Source organism: Ctenocephalides felis, unplaced genomic scaffold (genome assembly GCF_003426905.1).
Source record: "Ctenocephalides felis isolate EL2017-DRISC unplaced genomic scaffold, ASM342690v1 CF-g0.4_SCAFFOLD_00845, whole genome shotgun sequence".
NCBI lineage: Eukaryota > Metazoa > Arthropoda > Insecta > Siphonaptera > Pulicidae > Ctenocephalides > Ctenocephalides felis.
In genome coordinates, this window is record NW_020536999.1 from 92,390,808 (window position 1) to 92,410,241 (window position 19,434).

General features: G+C 32.5%; 1 protein-coding gene across 1 annotated transcript; it reads left to right on the plus strand.

The window, feature by feature from the left end:
- The first annotated feature begins 2,445 nt into the window (after positions 1-2,445).
- Positions 2,446-18,917, plus strand: LOC113363027. The gene is made up of 11 exons (XM_026605518.1): positions 2,446-2,495; positions 12,306-12,356; positions 14,896-15,137; positions 15,414-15,659; positions 15,776-15,928; positions 15,993-16,169; positions 16,283-16,541; positions 16,661-17,239; positions 17,298-17,636; positions 17,914-18,155; positions 18,812-18,917. The coding sequence occupies exons 1-11, from the start codon at positions 2,472-2,474 to the stop codon at positions 18,915-18,917; spliced, it is 2,418 nt and encodes an 805-aa protein (XP_026461303.1). The 5' UTR covers positions 2,446-2,471.
- The last annotated feature ends 517 nt before the right edge of the window (positions 18,918-19,434 follow it).

Sequence of the window (19,434 nt, forward strand, 5' to 3'; positions counted from 1 at the left end):
ATATTTTTTCGTGCATTCTCTGTTGCGTGTTTAGCTCCCGGCTTTTGTAGAGGTTATTTCACACGAAACGAAATATAATAAAAACTAGTGGTGCATGGTATCGTGCCTAAAGGCAAAAGTTTTACTTAAAAAAAGTTAGATTTTTGAAAAACTATTATATAAATTTGACACAAAACAACTTTTTTTTGAATAAAAATTTTTTATTGAAAAAAAATGTTTTCTTTATTTTGACATATTTTGGAAATTCTGAACTTTTTTTCAAAGCAATCGTACTGCTTTAACTGCACAGAGACGAAATGTCAAAGCGCGTAAGCGCTTCGTCGCCGTCTAACGGATAAGCATTGGTACTGAACCCATAGGAATGTAAACAAAATTTATACTTATTGTTAAAATCTCTATAAAATATCTGATAATTTGATGTGCATATGTCTAATGATCATTTTTGATCGCCAAATGGCTTTTTTTAATACTTTTTTTACTAGATCTCCGAAACCGCTAGACCTGCCTTCATGAAAATTTGATCAGCTCTTTATCTTGTTTGAATTATTCAAATCGGACGCTCCGTTCTCTTAAAAACTGAGTTACCGTTTTTGGCACTTTTTGCCCCATATCTTCGGAACGGCTAGACCTGCCTTTGCCAAAAACTAATCAGCACGTCTCCTTATCAATACGAATCGAATGTTTTTTTAATTATTCAAATCGCTTCATCCGTGTTCCCGAAATTGTCGACGAAAATTTGTATCCGAAAACACATACACACACGCACACACACACATACATCAATTTTTTCTAAGGTATGCCAAAACATTCAGAAACCTCTGAAACGTAAAGATAAATAATTTTTTTTTTTGCGATTACTATAACTTACTCTACGGAAAGTTAACTAATGGTGCATGGTATCGTGCCTAAAGGCAAATTTCTGGAACTTTCTGTACCGAAATTTATTTTTTAACTTTCCGAAGGGTAAGGATTCGAATATGTAATTCTCTAAACTAAATAGACTCTAAAATATCTATGCAGCGTGATTGCTTTCAAGATCAAAATTCAAGAAATAAAAAGAAATTCAAATTTTTCAAAAAAGTCCATTTTGTTCAAAAATTCTCTAAAATCTATTTTTATCAAAATTTTGAAAAAAAATTATATTTGTTTTAAAAAATTAAATTTTTGATGCAGTAAGTTCCAGCACGATGCCATGCACCACTAGTTTAATTATATATTTCTTCAAAACCTTATATTATTATCGTTTACAGTGTGAAATAATCCTTTAAATCAAATTAAGAAAAAAGGCGAAACGAAAGCAAATTATTAAATTACTGGGTGTCTTCCATGTTGTATCCTTCTTCGTTTGTGCTGGATAGATTTTTATTTTTTTCTGTTGAATCTTGAGGGAAAAATAAGATTTTTTGACGTGTTCGTGATTGTAAAATGTGTAATTATAATATATATAATAATAGTAATAATAAATGTTGTCTGCTCGATGGCAGGTCCATGGTGTGAGAGCCATCACAAATAAATGATTTCCTTGCCTTTTGTTGTCTATCATTCCCATTACCACCATTCCTTTCTTTTTCTTTCCGAACTTGTGCTTCCATGCTTCCTGATTCTGCGCTTCAGCTTTCAGTTCCCTGTATTTTTTCTTCTCACGTAAGTCGTCAACCATCTGCATTCTTCTTCATTTGTTATCTTGTCTGTCCACTTTATCTTCTGCACCGCATTTCTAAAATCTCCAGGTAGTTCTTGTCGGCGTTTCTCAGAGTCTATGTCTCTGATCCGTACAGAGCTATGCTCCAGACATAGCACTTTATTAGTCTTTTATATAAAAAGACTTCTTAAGCGAGCATGGGGCTTATCCCTATGCAGCATAGGGATTTTTTTTTCAAAATGCAGGGAGCTGTGGAAAGTGGCGTATTATGCGAGATATTGTTTAAAACATGATTCTCTTAATGGGGTTCTACTGCCCATTAATAATAATACATATAATGTACACAATTGGGTAGAAGAACTGATGACACTGATGATGAAACAAAATTTGATGTTGTAACTTATGGAGTAAGATCTGGTTTGATGTTAAACATACATACATACACACACATATATATATATATATATATATATATATAAATTTATATAAAAGATACTAGATGCACATGTGCATTTATGCAGCTTGCACATAAATTTTAATGATGGGAACTTTTTGAGCAATATCTAACAAAGCGTGACTTGATATATACTTATATACATACATACATATATACATACATATACATACATATGTATGTATGTATGTATCATACATACATACATAATGTATGTATGTATGTATGTATAAATTCATTTTATATTAAAATATATCATTTATATAATTTTGTATTGAATAAAAAAAACAGTTCTAATTATTTTTTACAGATCCTGCAGCAGTTTTTTTCACCATGAAACTTTTTTTCAAACAAAAAACTTAAACAAGCTGCAACATGAAGGAGAAGAAAATATTTGAGGTCAGTTTAGTTATATTTCTATACATGTATATTTATACACTCAAAATTATAATAAATCAAAATAATTTAAAAAAAACTAGTTGTATGTGATTAAATATTATATTATATTATAAGTTTTAATAAACAACAACACATAACTAATTTAATAACTAAGTTGGTGACAATACCAGAGATCCATAAATCTAGACCTTTTTTTAATTAAGATTTGCCACAACTGCTTTGGACGCAACAAAAAACTTAATTCTAATATTTTTGTAAATTTAGTAATAACTCTTAAGTTGATTAACCATTTTTAGATGCCTATTTACTGCTAGTGGACATTGCTCTGGTAAAGTTGATGATCAAGGTCCTAAAATTCTCTTGAGTTCCGATATCAGAAATCCAAAAATCTAGACCTTTCTTTAATTAAGATTTGCCACAACTGCTTTGGACGCAACTTAATTCTAATATTTTTGTAAATTTAGTAATAACTCTGGAGTTGGTTAGCCAATTTAGATGTCTATTTACTGCTAGTGGATATTGCTCTGGTAAAGTTGATGATCAAGATCCTAAAATTCTCTTGAGTTGGTTAACCATTTTTAGATGTCTGTTTATTGCTATTGGATATTGCCCTGGTAAAGTTGATGATCAAGGTCCTAAAATTCTCTTGAATTTGTTAGCCATTTCTAGATGTCTATTAACTGCTAGTGGACAATGCCCTGGTAAAGTTGATAATCAAGATCCAAAAATTCTCTTGAGTTGGTTAGCTATTTAGTTGATGATTAAGGTTCCAAAATTCTCTTGAGTTGGTTAGCCATTTTTAGATGTCTATTTACTGCTATTGGATATTGCCCTGGTAAATTTGATGATCAAGGTCCTAAAATTTTCTTGAGTTGGTTAGCCATTTTTAGATGTCTACTGCTAGTGGACATTGCTCTGGTGAAGTTGATGATCAAGGTCCTAAAATTCTCTTAAGTCGTTTAGCCATTTTTAGATGTCTATTTACTGCTAGTGGACATTGCCCTGGTAAAGTTGATGATCAAGGTTCCAAAATTTCTATACCAATACTAAAGCTCGTACATGACATCTAAAGTTCTTGATTTTACCATTTGTTCTAAAGAAGTAAGTAGACATCTTTGAATCTGCACCTTGTAACAAATATTTACTGCAAATGCGTTAGATGAGATAAAATATGTATTTAAGGATACTTATGTTCTTGTCAGTTTTTAAGTGGCCACTATAGTTGGATTTCGAAGGCTCGGTCTTTTCATCATCATTTATTCATCATCGTCATCAATGGTGATAACATCAGGATTGACAACCGCCTTCATTTGCAAAGTATGAAACATCATATGTTTGTCATATTTATAAATCGAAGTAAACGTTCTATTACAAATTTGACATTTGTGATTAATTTGTTCATTATGAGTTTGCATATGGCACTCGAAGTACATGACGTTGGTGAATGTCTTCAGACAAACGTGACAAGTGTATTGTTTCGGATCAGTTGAAGAAGTTTGCAGAATTTCTGTGGATGAGGTGCAGTTTCCTTGCTGGTTTAGGATTTTTATATGTTCCTTGAACTCTTCGTCCTCTACAAAAAGCGTCTTGCAACGTTGGCATTCAAAGTACTTTCTTTTTTTTACGTTACTTTTATTGTTAGGTGTACGTTTGCGCTTTTTCGGTGGCGCGGAAGTGGTTGATATGGAAATTACGGATTGGGTATTATCGTTGTCAACAGAATAGTTAACATTCTGGTTTAAATTCGTAACATTGGTTTCAATGGTGACGGTTAAATGATTTGTCTGTCTACTTGAGCCTGAAGACCGGATATTGAAGAAGCTTATTTGATTATTTTGTCCAACGTTTTCAATAGATATCGAATTATCGACTTCTCTCGTCTGGCTAACACTAGAACTTCTAGATCTACAATTTTCTGGTTGATAGCACTGACTGATACTTGATAACGTTTGATTATTGGTTGAAGGCAGGTTGTTCAAACAGTTTGTTTCATTAATTTGTCCAGCGTCTTCAATAGGTATCAAATTTTCGACATCTATCGGCTGATCAACACTAGAACTTCTGGATCTACAATTTTCTGGTTGATTACATTGACTGGTACTTAATAACGTATTTGTTGAAGGCAGGTTGTTGCAACAGTTTGTTTGATGTCCAGCGTCTTCAATAGATATAAAATTTTCGACATCTATTGGCTGATCTATACTAACGACATCTATCGGCTGATCAACACTAGAACTTCTAGATCTACAATTTTCTGGTTGACAATACTGACTGGTACTTGATAACGTCTGATTATTTGTTGAAGCCAGATTGTTGAAATAGTTTGTTTGATTAACTTGTCCAGCGTTTTCAATAGATATCGAATTTTCGAAGTCAGTATTATCATGGTTTATATTATCAAAAATTCTTGCTTGGTTTTGCTCGGTAGGACTAATAACTGCATTGCTGTCAAATCTATCTATTTCTGCCTTGCCTGGCTGTCCAAAGTTTGTGACATTGCAAAGTTTGATGCGTTAAAACCAAGATCCTCACTTTGTTGATTCTGAAGGAATTCGTTGCGCGAGCTTCCTGAGTTTTGAGCACTGCGTTTTTGGTTTTCCAAAGTTTTCCTTTGTTCTGAACCATTTTTACTTTCATTGATATTGTTTTCCCCATTGCTTTAAAATTTTACACATTTCGCTCATATCAGAAGTTGATATGTCATCCTTTAATATAAATAAAATTTCTAGTAAATCCTTAATAGTTTCTTTATCCATACTAGTTGCTGAAAACAGCGATTTGATAGCATCAAAAACATGTTTAAATATTGGATTTGATCCAAGATGTGGATTTGGAGTGTGAAAAGCAGCAGTAATTAAATCATACATTTTGCTATATACTTGATCAGTATATCTAAAGTAATTTCTTGAAATTTCAAGCTGATTTTCCTGGTTGTCTGCACTCTGATAACCAATTGAAAAATTACTGCTGACAGTTCTTGTTATTTCACTAGAATAATTTTGGGATACTTGTAAAATATTACGATTTTCAATATCTTGATCAATTGATGAATTTTGGTTTGGTAATTGTGGTAAAAGCAGTTGTCTATGAAGTAAAAGAGTGACTGCATTTGGTCTACTCATATATTTGCCAGAAGTTTCATTCTTGAAGATTATACGATCGTTCAGAAATATAAGCTCCTTTATCAGGAATTTTCTGACCTCCTCTTTTGTCCATTTGGTACGTTTTATGAACCGGAACCTAATAACGAGCATTCTTATTGCGAAATGCAAGATTCTAACCGATATTGGCAAACGAGCTAGATTAGATATCTTGTTCTCATTGGTTGATAGATTTTTCTTGACAATCCTACTAAGCAGGTTGTTGAAATAGTTTGTTCGATAAACTTGTCCAGTGTTTTCAATAGATATCCAATTTTTGACTTCCATGGGCTGGTCAAGACTAGAACTTCTAGATCTACAATTTTCTCGTTGATTGCATTGACTGGTACTTGATAACGTCTGATTATTTGTTGAAAGCAGGTCATTGAAGCAGTTCGTTTGATTAACTTGTCTATAGATTTCAATAGATATTAAATTTTCGACATCTATGGGCTGGTCAACACTACATCTTCTAGATCTACAATTTTCTGATTGATTGCATTGACTGGTACTTGGTAACGTATGATTATTTGTTGAAGGCAGGTCGTTAAAACAGTTTGTTTGAGTAACTTGTCCAGTGCTTTCAATAGATATTGAATTTTCGACATCTATGGGCTGGTCAACACTACATCTTCTAGATCTACAATTTTCTGGTTGATTGCGCTGACTGGTACTTGATAACATTTGATCATTTGTTGAAGACAGGCCGTTAAAACAATTTGTTTGATTAATTTGTCCAGTGTTGTCAACAGATATCAAATTTTCGACATCTATCGGCTGGTCAAGACTAGAACTTCTAGATCTACAATTTTCTGGTTGATAGCATTGACTGGTACTTAACGTCTGATTAATTATCGAAAGTGGGTCGTTAAAGCAGTTAGTTTGATTAACTTGTTCATCGTTTTCAATAGATATTAAATTTTCGACATCTATGGGCTGGTCAACACTACATCTCCTAGATCTACAATTTTCTGGTTGATAACATTGACTGGTACTTGGTAACGTATGATTATTTGTTGAAGACAGGTCGTTAAAACTGTTTGTTTGATTAAGCTGTCCAGCGTTTTCAATAGATATCAAATTTTCGACATCTATCGGCTCGTCAAGACTAGAACTTCTAGATCTACAATTTTCTGGTTGGTAGCACTGACTGGTACTAGATAACGTCTGATTATTTGTCGAAAGCAGGTCGTTGAAACAGTTTGTTTGATTAACTTGACCAGTGTTTTCAACAGATATCAACTTTTCGACATCTATCGGCTGATCAAGACTAGAAGTTCCACATCTACAATTTTCTGGTTGATTGCATTGACAGTTACTTGGTAACGTCTTATTATTTGCTGAAAGCAGGTCATTGAAGCAGTTCGTTTGATTAACTTGTCTATCGATTTCAATAGATATTAAATTTTCGACATGTATGGGCTGGTCAACACTACATCTTCTAGATCTACAATTTTCTGGTTGATTGCATTGACTGGTACTTGGTAACGTCTGATTATTTGTTGAAAGCAGGTCATTGAAGCAGTTTGTTTTATTAACTTGTCCAGCGATTTCAATAGATATTAAATTGTCGACATCTATGGGCTGGTCAACACTACATCTTCTAGATCTACAATTTTCTGGTTGATAGCATTGACTGGTATTTGGTAACGTCTGATTATTTGTTGAAGGGAGGTCGTTAAAACTGTTTGTTTGATTAACTTGTCCAGTGTTTTCATCAAATATCAAATTTTCGACATATATCGGCTCGTCAAGACTAGAACTTCTAGATCTACAATTTTCTGGTTGGTAGCACTGACTGGTACTAGATAACGTCTGATTATTTGTCGAAAGCAGGTTGTTGAAACAGTTTGTTTGATTAACTTGTCCAGTGTTTTCAACAGATATTAAATTTTCGACTTCCATGGGCTGGCCAACACTAGAACTTCTAGACCTACAATTTTCTGGTTGATAGCATTGACCGGTTTTTGGTAACGTCTGATTATTTGTTAAAGGCTGGTTGTTTAAAAAGTTTGTTTGAATAACTTGTCCAGTGTTTTCAACAGAAATCAAATTTTCAACATTTATTGGTTGGTCAAGACTAGAACTTTTAGATCTGCAATTTGCTGGTTGATAGCATGGACTAGTACTTGGTAACGTATGACTACTTGATGAAGGCTGGACGTTGGAAAAGTTTGATATATCAACTTTCTTGGTGTTATCAATTGTCAGCTTTTCGACTTTTTGCGACTGTCCAACACAAAAAGTTTTACGTTCCCAATACTCTGATGGATAGCACTGACTGGTACTTGATAACATTTGATTATTTGTTAAAGGCAGCTCGTTAAAACAGTTTGTTTGATTAACTTGTCCAGCGTTTTCAATAGGTATCAAGTTTTCGACTTCCATGGGCTGGTCAAGAGTAGAACTTTTAGATCTACAAATATCTGGTTGATAGCGTTGACTGGTACTTGTTAACGTCTGACTACTTCTTGAAGGTTGGACGTTGAAACAGTTTGTTTGATCAGCTCGTCCAGTGTTTCTCAAAATTTGGAATTTTTGAAATTGACCAACACCAGAATGTCTGACTAGTGAGCCCTGATTGTATTTGTGATCTTTGTTAATTAATTTCTCAAGGCTGACGACTGAAATTTGTGGTTTTTGTTTCTGCGGTGGCGGATCCATATTTGGTATCAAATTCTTATCAGAAATCAATTTTTGTTCTGTAGAATTTTGTATATTTGATGCTTCTGTTATGGTATTGATGCTTGGTATATCAACCATTGGCATTAAGTTGGGGTTTGGCATTAGAGTTAGCGGATTTTGACACATTTGCTGTCTATTTGGTGCATTAGACATAATTTTTGAATCATTACCAATAGGAATAATTCGTTTATGTCTTAAATGTTTCACTTTATTTAAATTTGATGATCTCGCGAGAAGTCGTTCACGATTTACCAATAACAGTTGTTTCTGGATTTCTACATTGGTTAAAATTTTCGAATTGGATGAATCTATTATATTCGAATTATTATCTTGGGACACGTTGACATTGCGTGGGATGGATTGATGTTCTTGTTCAGTAGATGCACAATGTACATTAAATTGTTTATTTGAATCCTGATTGTCTGCAATGGGAATAATTCTAGTTCGAATTTCATGGTTTTTATGGTTCAAATTTATTGGTGTTGTGTAAACTTGATCGTGATTTACCACAAAGGGTTGGTCCTGGATTTCTAGTTTGGATGATTCTTGTAAGTTAGAGGAATATGTGGTGTTCTGACTTTTTGGAATTGATTTCTCAGGAGATTCACAAGGTGTATTGGATGGTTGGTCTAAATTTTGGTTTATGTATTTTTGACGTGATACAAAATTTTGTTTGATATATTTTTGTGCTGAGTTATCATTTTGTTCATTTCCAACATCTTGATCATCTATAGATGAATTGTCATCATCCATCATGTGAGCATTCAAATTGTTAGATTCTGGTGGATTTTTTATACAATTCTTTGCTTCCCAATATTGCACAGATATAGCTGCAGATGAAGTTGGATAATGCCTTGCACTAATCACATATTTTTTAGCACGAAAAGCAGTCGTCGAATTATTATTGATTTTATTTGTACCAGATGTTGATGTGGATGCAGATATTTTTTCAGTTTTCTTGTTCGATAAGACATTGTAAAACAAATTCAAATCAGGTGATTTTTGCAGAACGTTGTTTGGTTTAGGCGGCGTTAAATTTGTGCCAGAGATCTGGTCTCTAGCATAGTCTGGATTGCTCCAAAAAGAAGGATTATGCAGAGTCACAAATTTACTTGTGAAACTTCCTATATAATGATTCTCCTTATTTTGTACAACATCAATTTCTTTTTCCTCTGATTTTTCTCTATCAGTGGTTTCAATTACAATTTGTTTCTGGTCCTGATTTTGTTGGAACATCTCGCTATTGCAGGATGGCACAAATATACCTCGATTGTCTAAATCCAAATTGTCAACTTCAGAATCATATAATCTCCTCTTTTTGGGTTCAACTTTAACTTTCGGTTTGCATGGTATTTTGTGAGATTTTATGTGAGCATTTAAGGATCTCTTTAAATCAAACTCCTGATCACAAATTTGGCATTTGTATTTTGGTTTTTTACGTCCTGTCTTTCTTGGTATCTTTTTAGACATCCGAACCACCTCAGCATCATCACTGTTTTCAGTAATTGGTGATTTACGTTTTGTGGAGCGAGTTTTTGGATTTGGAGAAGTGTTGACGCAAGGATGAGGTACTATATCAACAACTTCATCCTGTGTGAAAACATTATCCTCTAAGGAGCTATTTTGGCAAGTAGCAAGATTGTGGTCTGCACCATCTGGAAAAAATAAATAAATTAAAATATAAAAAAACAATACTTATTGACAACAAACCTTGGGTATCATTGCATTTGACTTCTTTGGATTTCGTGAACATGTCTTTTGCAATTACGTTTGGATTAAGTGTTCTATTGTAATAATCATTATCTTCTTCAAAGATGAAGTCAAAAGGATCGACTGGATCCAACGCACAAACATCCACGTCCGAATCTTCATCCAGCAAAGTCTGGTCGCCTTGATTAATAACTTCTAATGCACCATCTTCCAAGTTATTGCCTTGATTAATAACTTCTGATCCCTCATTTTCCAAGTGCTCTTGGTTTAATTGCTTTTGCTGACCAATCAATTTATTGTTACAAAATTGCTGATTGTCGTTTTGGTTGATCAAATTCTGATGCTTGTCTATGTCAGGCAATTGTTGGACAACCATCTCTTGGTCCTGGTTGGTCAAGGGAATATTCTCGTCGATCAACTTTTGCTTAGGTGGAACTTGATGAACAAAGTCTTGGTTTACCAAATTCTGGTCGATTGGAGGTTGCTCGTCCAAGTTGTGTGCGATAAACTTAAATTGTATGAAATCCTCATCGTCTGGTTCGTCATCCTGCAGATTATTGTTGATGTCTTCTAAGCTGATCTTGCGCGGCTTACTTTTTCTTCGGTTTCTCTTGGGCATGGTGATCTGTACAAAAATACGAATGTAATGCAAATTTCGGGATTAACTCGCAGAAAAAAAAATCTGGGATGAATCGATAGATTCTAAAAAATTTCAAGATTTCAAAAACTATCAGTATTTAAAAAAAGAGTGCGCGTAAGATTCACACGCGATTGAAGTAAAACTTATTTGCTACTGCATAAGATGGCATTTAAGTAAAAATAAATACATCATATAACAATTGTGAAGAATGTTTATTAGTAATATGGTAACACTCGTGATGCACATATTTATTAGTGTCAACCATTATACACATTTATATAATGATAAATCATAAATTTTATATTTATAATAGCATTAAAAATATGTATAATATTTAAAAACATAAATATAATTAAAGTCATTCTTCAAATATGACATGATCGGTTTGTCATTGTAATTATAGCATTTAGAAACAAACCGCCATTAGAGAAGTGAAGTAATTGCTGATTAAAAATTCTATAATATTAGTTCACAAACTTCAAAGATTTATAGAAACTACGAATAATATAGAAATAATTTCTTATCAATAAACTTATAAGTTTAGTACACGGCCCAAATGTTTAATTTGTTTTATTATTTTTAAGGAACAAGGTAAAATATTTCAAGTAAATAATAAATCAAGATTTGTACTACGATGTAACTTTAAAATGTTTATTTATCTATACCGATTTCCTTGTTAATATCGATGCGCATACAACGTTGATGCCGGTACGCATACAACGACAGATCTCTATTCACATACACGACGACTAATCACAATCGACCCGTATAGAAATGATCTCATCGAGAGCGAATGACGAACAGTTCGGGCGTAACGCTATTTCCGTTGCATTTGTACGGATTTGCACCCTGGTCGCGCCTAAAGAAGTTTTACTTCAAAAATCATAATTTTCAAAACACTAGTTATATCTCTTGTAACTTTTAAACCATTCGATTAATATGAATGATGCATTTGGCAAAATTATTTAAAATTAAATTATCTACAATACTGTCTAATAATAAAACACCTTACAACAACTCGGTATACTTTAAAATCGCATTGATAAATGACATTCAAAACCTAAAACAATCGATAAAGACAGCCTTCACGATTTATTTAAATTTGACATAATTGTCCCTATACCGCGTAATACTATTTCTCGCTTAAGACGCGTTCCTGGGAAATCGTCTTGACGGGGTTTGCTGTCAAATCGAAAATCAAAATAAAATTTGACGTATAGACTTCTGATTTTTTCACAAAATTAGGCATTTAAAATTTGCTAAATTTATTAAATATTTTGCAAACTTTGAATTGCCAAAATATACAAATTTGTTATAAATTTAAATTTTTCAAAAAAACGACAAACAATTTTTTCAAACTACATAATTTTACTCACCTCGTTTGTTCTTCCCGAAATTTCTTCACACGAACAAACTTTCCAAAATCTTCACAAACTTTAACTATTTGTTTAAACAAATTTATTTGTTTATTTATAAACAATTCAAAATTTTTGTTCACTATTTCAATTCGCAAAATTGAATTCAGGAAAATTCTTTACCTGTATTCAAATGTTTCGATGCGAACGTTTGCTAGGATATTTTTTTTTTACAAAATAAAAGATTTATATTAATTTTGATTCATTTTTTTTATTTTAGGTTTTTTCAAAAAGCTCCAAGATGACACAAATCGAAAATATTGCACCGAAGGTAATAATAGATTGATTTTTATGCATTTTAGTAGATATTTATTGAGTATCCTGAATTTTCACCTTCCTACCACAAACCACTATATTTAGTAAAAATCATTTTAGTAGTCTAAATATATTTCACTTAAATGTAACTTAATTTTAATACAGATTCTTGAGTTTATGGAAATTTATATTTATATTTATTAAGGGTTGTCAACTACCACCACTTTTTTTTAAATTTTGGGACAAACTTTCTTTAATCTTTAATTTTAATAATGCGGAACATACAATTCTTTTTACTTCAAAATACTATTTATTTTTATCAAGGGTTGTCTACCCTCAACATTTTTTTCAAAATTTTGGGACCAATTTTCTTTATTTTAGTTTTCTATATAAATTGAATAATACATGGAACTCTTTATACTTCAAAAAACTATTTATTTGCTTTAATTGATTTAAGTGTTGGCCACCCCTAACTTTTTTTTAAATTTTGGTACCAATTTTCTTTCATCTTTAATCTTTATAATTCGGATTGAAAAATACTAAATTTTTACCTTCCTTACACCAATCTCTATTTTCTACTAGTCATAGTAATAGAATCATTTTTCACCACTTATTCAATAGAATGTTTATTATTCAAGTCAAGAATGTTTTTTTTACTAAATTTTAATTCAAGATTCTCTTGAGTATTAATTTCACTAAAAAAAAATGGGTTGTCTACCTCTATTATGCCACTGTAATTGTCAACTACCACCACTTTTTTTAAATTTTGGTACCAATTTTCTTTTATCCTTAAATTTTATAATGCGGAATTGAAAAATGCTACATTTTTACCCTCCTTACACAAATATCTATTTTAAACGGTTATTTTAGTAATAGAATCATTTTTCACCACAACTTTTTAGTCAATGAATGTTTTTTTTACTAAATTTTAATTCAAGATTCTCTTGAGTATTAATTTTACTCAAAAAAATCAAATTGTCCACCCCAATTTTCTTTTTAGTCATTTTAGTAATAGAGTTACTAAAGTTAATTCTAACACCAGCTGATGCTTTATTTTACTAAATTTCAATTCAATATTCTCTTGAGTATTAATTTTACTCAAAACAAAAAAAATATATATCAAGGGTTGCCCACCCCTATTATCCCATTGTACAAATATTTACCGATGCGCATAAACAGTACATCTTTATATAGTTTATGATAGGCATGCAAAAATAAAAATTTCAGCAAAACAAATATAGATAAATTTTCAAATCTGAAGATACAACAGTTTTTTAGCAAAATTGCCTGTAAAACAAAAAAACAATTTACCTGTAAAATTTTCCACAAAGTTTTTGATATAAATTTAATTCAAAAATGAATGTTTGGATTTTGATTTGTAATTCAAAAATTAATAAATCAACCCTTTGCATTCGCGAATTGCGAGATTTATATGTATCTTGCCACCGGAGCGGCGGCATCCGAGTGGAAAGGGTTAATGAAAAACGAAGTGATGGTAGATCAAAGCCTTAAATCTTTAAATTTGTCAAATAATTTGAATGAAATCAGTTTCAGATTAGTTTGGTACGTTAATATACAGAAATATTTATATGTGGTATGCATTGCAATGGGTAAACTATTCATATATTCTGTGTTAGCTTTCTCTTTTACTCACTTCTACGTTCGAAATCAGCAAGTTTTATAGTGGCATCATATCTTCTAGAAATATTTTTTAGGGCTAAACAACGTTTGCCGGGTCAGCTAGTATATATACATTATACCAAAATCCTTGAATATCTAAATGTGCCAAATCAATTTAAATAAAATAAGTTTCAGATTATTGGCACTTGCAATTACTATTAATATAATGAAACATTTATATGTGGCATGCTTTGCAGTGAGCAAACCATTTATATTTTGTGTTACCTCTCCCTTTTACTTATATACAACACACTTCTATATTCGCAATCAGTAAATTTTCTAGTTAAGATCTTCTAGAAATATTTTTTATGGCTAAACAACGTTTGCCGTATCAGCTAGTATATATATTATACCAAAAACCTTGAATATCTTAATGTGCCAAATCAATTTAAATAAAATAAGTTTCAGATTAATTTGGCACTTGTAATGACTATTAATATACTGAAACATTATATGTGGCATGCTTTGCAGCGAGTAAACTATTCATACTTTGTGTTAGCTTCCTCTTTTTCATATATACCACACACTTATATATTCGCAATCAGCAAATTTTCTAATAAACATCTTCTAGAGATTTTTTTATGGCTAACAACGTTTGCCGGGTCAGCTAGTATAATATTTTCAAGCTCCCATTTTAACGAACTCTTCAGGCTACAGTAATTATAGTAGATAGGTGTAAATTTGCTAAAATACTCTTAAATATATAAATTATTATGACTAAATTTGCAGATGCAGTATATTTTATGTATTTACCAAATCATACATGATTTATTTGTTTATTAATTTGATATATTACAAATAATAAAATTATTTTCAATATTAATTTATCTATGTATATATTTATTTATCTATCTATCTATTTATCTTTTCCTCAGATGGACCTTTCCTCCCTGGTGAGCTCTTCAAAATCCCCTCGAAGGCGCCATGCTGGTGGTTCTCTCAGTGGGTCTCTTTGTGGAGGTTCTCAGAATCTGGTACCTGGTTCGACTACAGGAGGTTCCTTAACAAATTCCCACGGAGGTTCTGCACCCAGACTGTATTCCACAGGTTCCAAAAGCACAAGTGAATTGGAAGGATTGAGAAACGCTCTGCAAGATAGGGATGCTGTGATACATAAGTGAGTAAAGGAGAAGATTATTTTGGTTAGGTTAAGGCAAAATAGAAGTTGGAGGTAGAAAGTGGGATTAGATAAGTTTTAGATTGTTGAAATATCTATGAATTCTTCTTAGATGATTTTTGGCTTACTGTTGCCAAAATGTTGTGATTCATTTTTAAAATTAGGACATATCTTCTTATCTATCTATTATTGCTATATGACTTTCCTTAGATAACTTTTAGACAACTCAACCACCATCATCTTCCCCTAATATTTACACCAATTTTTCTATTCCAGTCTAAGAGCCCAATTAGGAGTCCACTATCCCCCAACCTCGTCCCTACATTCTTCAGGAAATCACAAGAAGCAGCATAAGAACGACTCAATTAATCTGCTGAATCAGCAGAGATCCAATTTGCAGATGAGTGATGCTGAAAGAGTGATCGCCAAAAGACGATTGGCCACTTTAAAATTGGAGGCTGATAGGAAAAAGGACGCAATTGGGGAACTGAAGAAGGCTTTGAGGAAATTGGATGTTACAGAGTAAATATGAATTGAAATTATTAGGATAGATACATTTTGTTGGTGTATAGTAAGAAGTACACCAGCCTATAGCAACAAAATATCCATTAAGCAACATCTTTTTTTTACCATTTTAGCAACATTGATGTCCGGATCAAGCAGGCAGAGTTAGAATACGCCCTGGGCAGGGAAGAATTAGACTTGTTATCCATTTCTGAAGAATTGAGGTCTCTCCAGGGACGTATTGAACAAGCTCAAGGGTCTCCTGAGCAGAAAAGAACAATATTCAGGTATGTACCTGTATAATAAGTACACTAGGACAAATTAACTTATTGTATTGTGTTTCCTTTTTAGTTGGCTAAAAACTGGCGTCCAATTATCTTTGGTGGCAGTTACTGTATCTTGTGATCCTTCGAGACCAAGATGGGGTGTCACTTTTAATAATAACAATAATAATAATAAAGATGGGACCAATTTTGGATTGTATATAGATTGGGCTGCCGAAGGAGAACCTTTAAGGAAAGGAGATAGGTAAATGATTGATTGATGAAAATGGCTACTTTTGGTCCATTTTGCACTGAAATAAAAATTTATATGTGGGTGTGACTGTGCGTGCAGTGTCTTAATTCCTTTTCCTATTTTAGATTATTAGAAGTCAATGGTAAAATCTTAGGAGCATCCAGAAATCTCTCCCAATCCTCGACTTTGGATGAACTCTCAAGACTTTTGGCAGTGTCTTATGATCCAGCAGAAATTGTAGTCTTGAGACCGAGAAGGAGTCACAGTCAAAATTTGGACAGTAATTATAGTACTACACTGACTAGTTCTTCAAATAGTGCTAATCGTAGACTTAAAGCTGATAATTTGAGGTTGACCCATCGGATATGCTATTTGGAAGAACAGGTAAGGAGAAAAAGGAAAATTCTACAGCTCTTGGCTAAATATCAATTCTTATTTATTATGTGGCCACTTGCCTTGAGGCAAGATGCCATATACACCTGGTTATTGTTACTTTTTTCCAGGTACGTGAACTCCAAGCCAAAGATCAGCACATAACATCAATAAATGTAACAGACAGTTTGAATCCTGCAAATTCCTTGGACCGTAAACCAAATTTGAAGGAAGCAAAGGACAATCCTGCACCACAAAATAATGAGATTGCAAAAGAATTGAGTAACCAGGATGGAAATCCAGGAGGAAATGTGGAAACTGTAGAACTTATCATTGGAAACAAACCTGGAGATGATATAAATTATAACAAATCTAATTTTAACAACACTTTTATTGAACCAAGTTCAATAGATCCTCATGGTATCAATTTTGTCCAAACCAATCAACAAGTTAGTCCAATTTCTAATGATCCCACTAATTATCCTAATTACAAAAACATCAATCCAATGCCAACCAATGATCCAAAACCAACTTACCAAAGATCCTTAATTACCAATAATGAACCAGCAAAACCAAACACAGACTTCACTCCAAAACCATTGTCTAATGGTTTTGAAGTTCCTGAAACTGTAGAAGTCTTCCGAAGGGGTTCACAAGTTGCAACTTTGCTGAGAGGAAAAATTGTTAAACAACATCACCCAATGGACGAGGTAGGGAAATAGATACAAACAAAAATTTAGAAATTCACTAAATATCTTATGTTTTTAGACTTTTCCTCCTGATTGGAGAAAATCCACCATGGACAGCAGATCCATAAATTCAGAGTCTAGAAGTGAGTCAAGGTGCTCCTCGAATTCTGTGGACAAAAATAACACTTTCACAAAGAACTACGCGCGAGAAACTCAATTTTTGAGTCAGGAGGAACGTATTAACCGCCTCAAGAACGAAAGTCTGATGAATTCAAGCCAGAGTTTGAATAAAACTGATGTTAATGGTGACCAGATGAATGGTGAAGTTGTTAATGGTGATGTTTGTGAGAATGGTGTCAAATTGGGGGCAGATATGCAGTATGATGGGAGCAGGATGACGAATCCTAGGACGCCTCCGGTAATATTGTAAAAAAATCGTAAATGCATCATTAATATTAATTAAATGGTTTAGAGGTTACAAGAGATGTAATAAATAGATGCATCAGCATGAGTGTTCATACAATAACTATTTTTATTTGAGATTTTAAGGTATACCAAGTTGCTGCAGGTCAATATTTTGTTAGGCTGTATTGTAGATAATTTAATTTTATACAAATCTCCCGAAAGCAACATTCATATTAATCGAATGGTTCAAAAGTTACAAGAGATATAATAAACATCTATCCTTTACCCAGGTTCGTCCAGAGCGACCAGAAGTGAAGCGCCGTTCCAGGACAAAGCAGTTGTTTCACTATTCATCAGCCAGGAGCGCTGATGAACCGATTTCCATTCCCATCAATTCGATCGATAATCGGAAGATTATTGATATGAGATTCGATAAGGCGGAAAGAGCCGAAGTCTTAAGCAATGGGGCCGAGGCGACTTCGATGGACCATCGGTGGGACGAGAGGAGCTCCAAGAGTTTGGAATTCGAGAGGTAAAGGATATATATATACACACACACACACATATATATATATATATATATATATATATGTATATGTATATATATATATATGTAGCGACCTGTCAACACACGTCGCATCTCAACTTGACTGATGTATATTATTTTGGGCTCATCATAGTGTCAGCGCAAAAACAAAAGTTTATTTGTCAGTTCAGATCTCTCTATTGTTTCTCCCTAGTCTAATTGCCAAAATTATAATTCTTGAAACACTTTTCTTTTTAATTGTAAATACGCAAATACTAACTACATTTTATAAATGATCAATATGATTACACATAGTGTTGTCAATATTTAATCATAAAATAAAATACATCAAATATCAACAACCTTATTTCTACAGTTTTGGTATTACATATGGACCACGCTTTTCCATATATATATATATATATATTATATATATATATATATATATAAAATATAATGGGTAGTACTGCTCTAAGGCAGGTCTATAAGCTGGGCTAAACTCGAACTCGATTTAGGGAAGAAGTAGTGTTAGAATTTTTCCCATTTCCATTTCACACCGCAGTGCCCAAGATGGGCTTATTTTCAATTAATATATATATATATATATATATATATATATATATTATTATTATTATTATTATTTATTATTATTTTTAATATAGATGTTCAGCAAATAGTCTAAGACCTACACCTCCAAAAAAGCCTTTAAGATTATCTCTTCATCGAGCCAGGAGTTTACAAACTGTACAAAGTCCAGGTAACAGATAAATATATAAATATATATACAAATAATATATATATATATTAGGGTGGTCCTTAAAATGGTCATTTTCGAATTTCCTTGCTCCCAGGGGCTCAAACGGTTCCAAATTGATAAAAAACAATTCTCTGAAAGTTTTAGCTCTTAATATTAACGTTTAGATAGAGCGCAGTTCAATCAAAGTTTGTATGGAAAGAGCATGGAAAAAATTTTGAAAATTTAAAAAAAATGTTTTAGGTATTACTTAGCGACAAATGAATGAGTTTTATTCATTCATTTGTTCGGTAAAATACATCTAAAAAACATGTTTTAAATTTTTGAAAATTTTTCCATGCTATTTCCATACAAAACTTTGATTGAATTGCGCTCTATCTAAACGTTAATATCAAGAGCTAAAACTTTCAGAGAATTGTTTTTTATCTATTTGGAACCATTTGAGCCCCTGGGAGCAAGGAAATTCGAAAATGACCATTTTAAGAACCACCCTAATATATATATATATATATATATATATATATATATATA

What these genes read in the sequence shown, in the direction of transcription:
- LOC113363027 (XM_026605518.1), top strand. Translation starts at nt 2,472, where the DNA reads ATGAAGGAGAAGAAAATATTTGAG. An exon ending in TCGAAAATATTGCACCGAAG is followed by an intron (nt 12,357 to 14,895) that starts GTAATAATAGAT and finishes TCTTTTCCTCAG; the next exon opens with ATGGACCTTTCCTCCCTGGT. An exon ending in AACATCACCCAATGGACGAG is followed by an intron (nt 17,240 to 17,297) that starts GTAGGGAAATAG and finishes TTATGTTTTTAG; the next exon opens with ACTTTTCCTCCTGATTGGAG.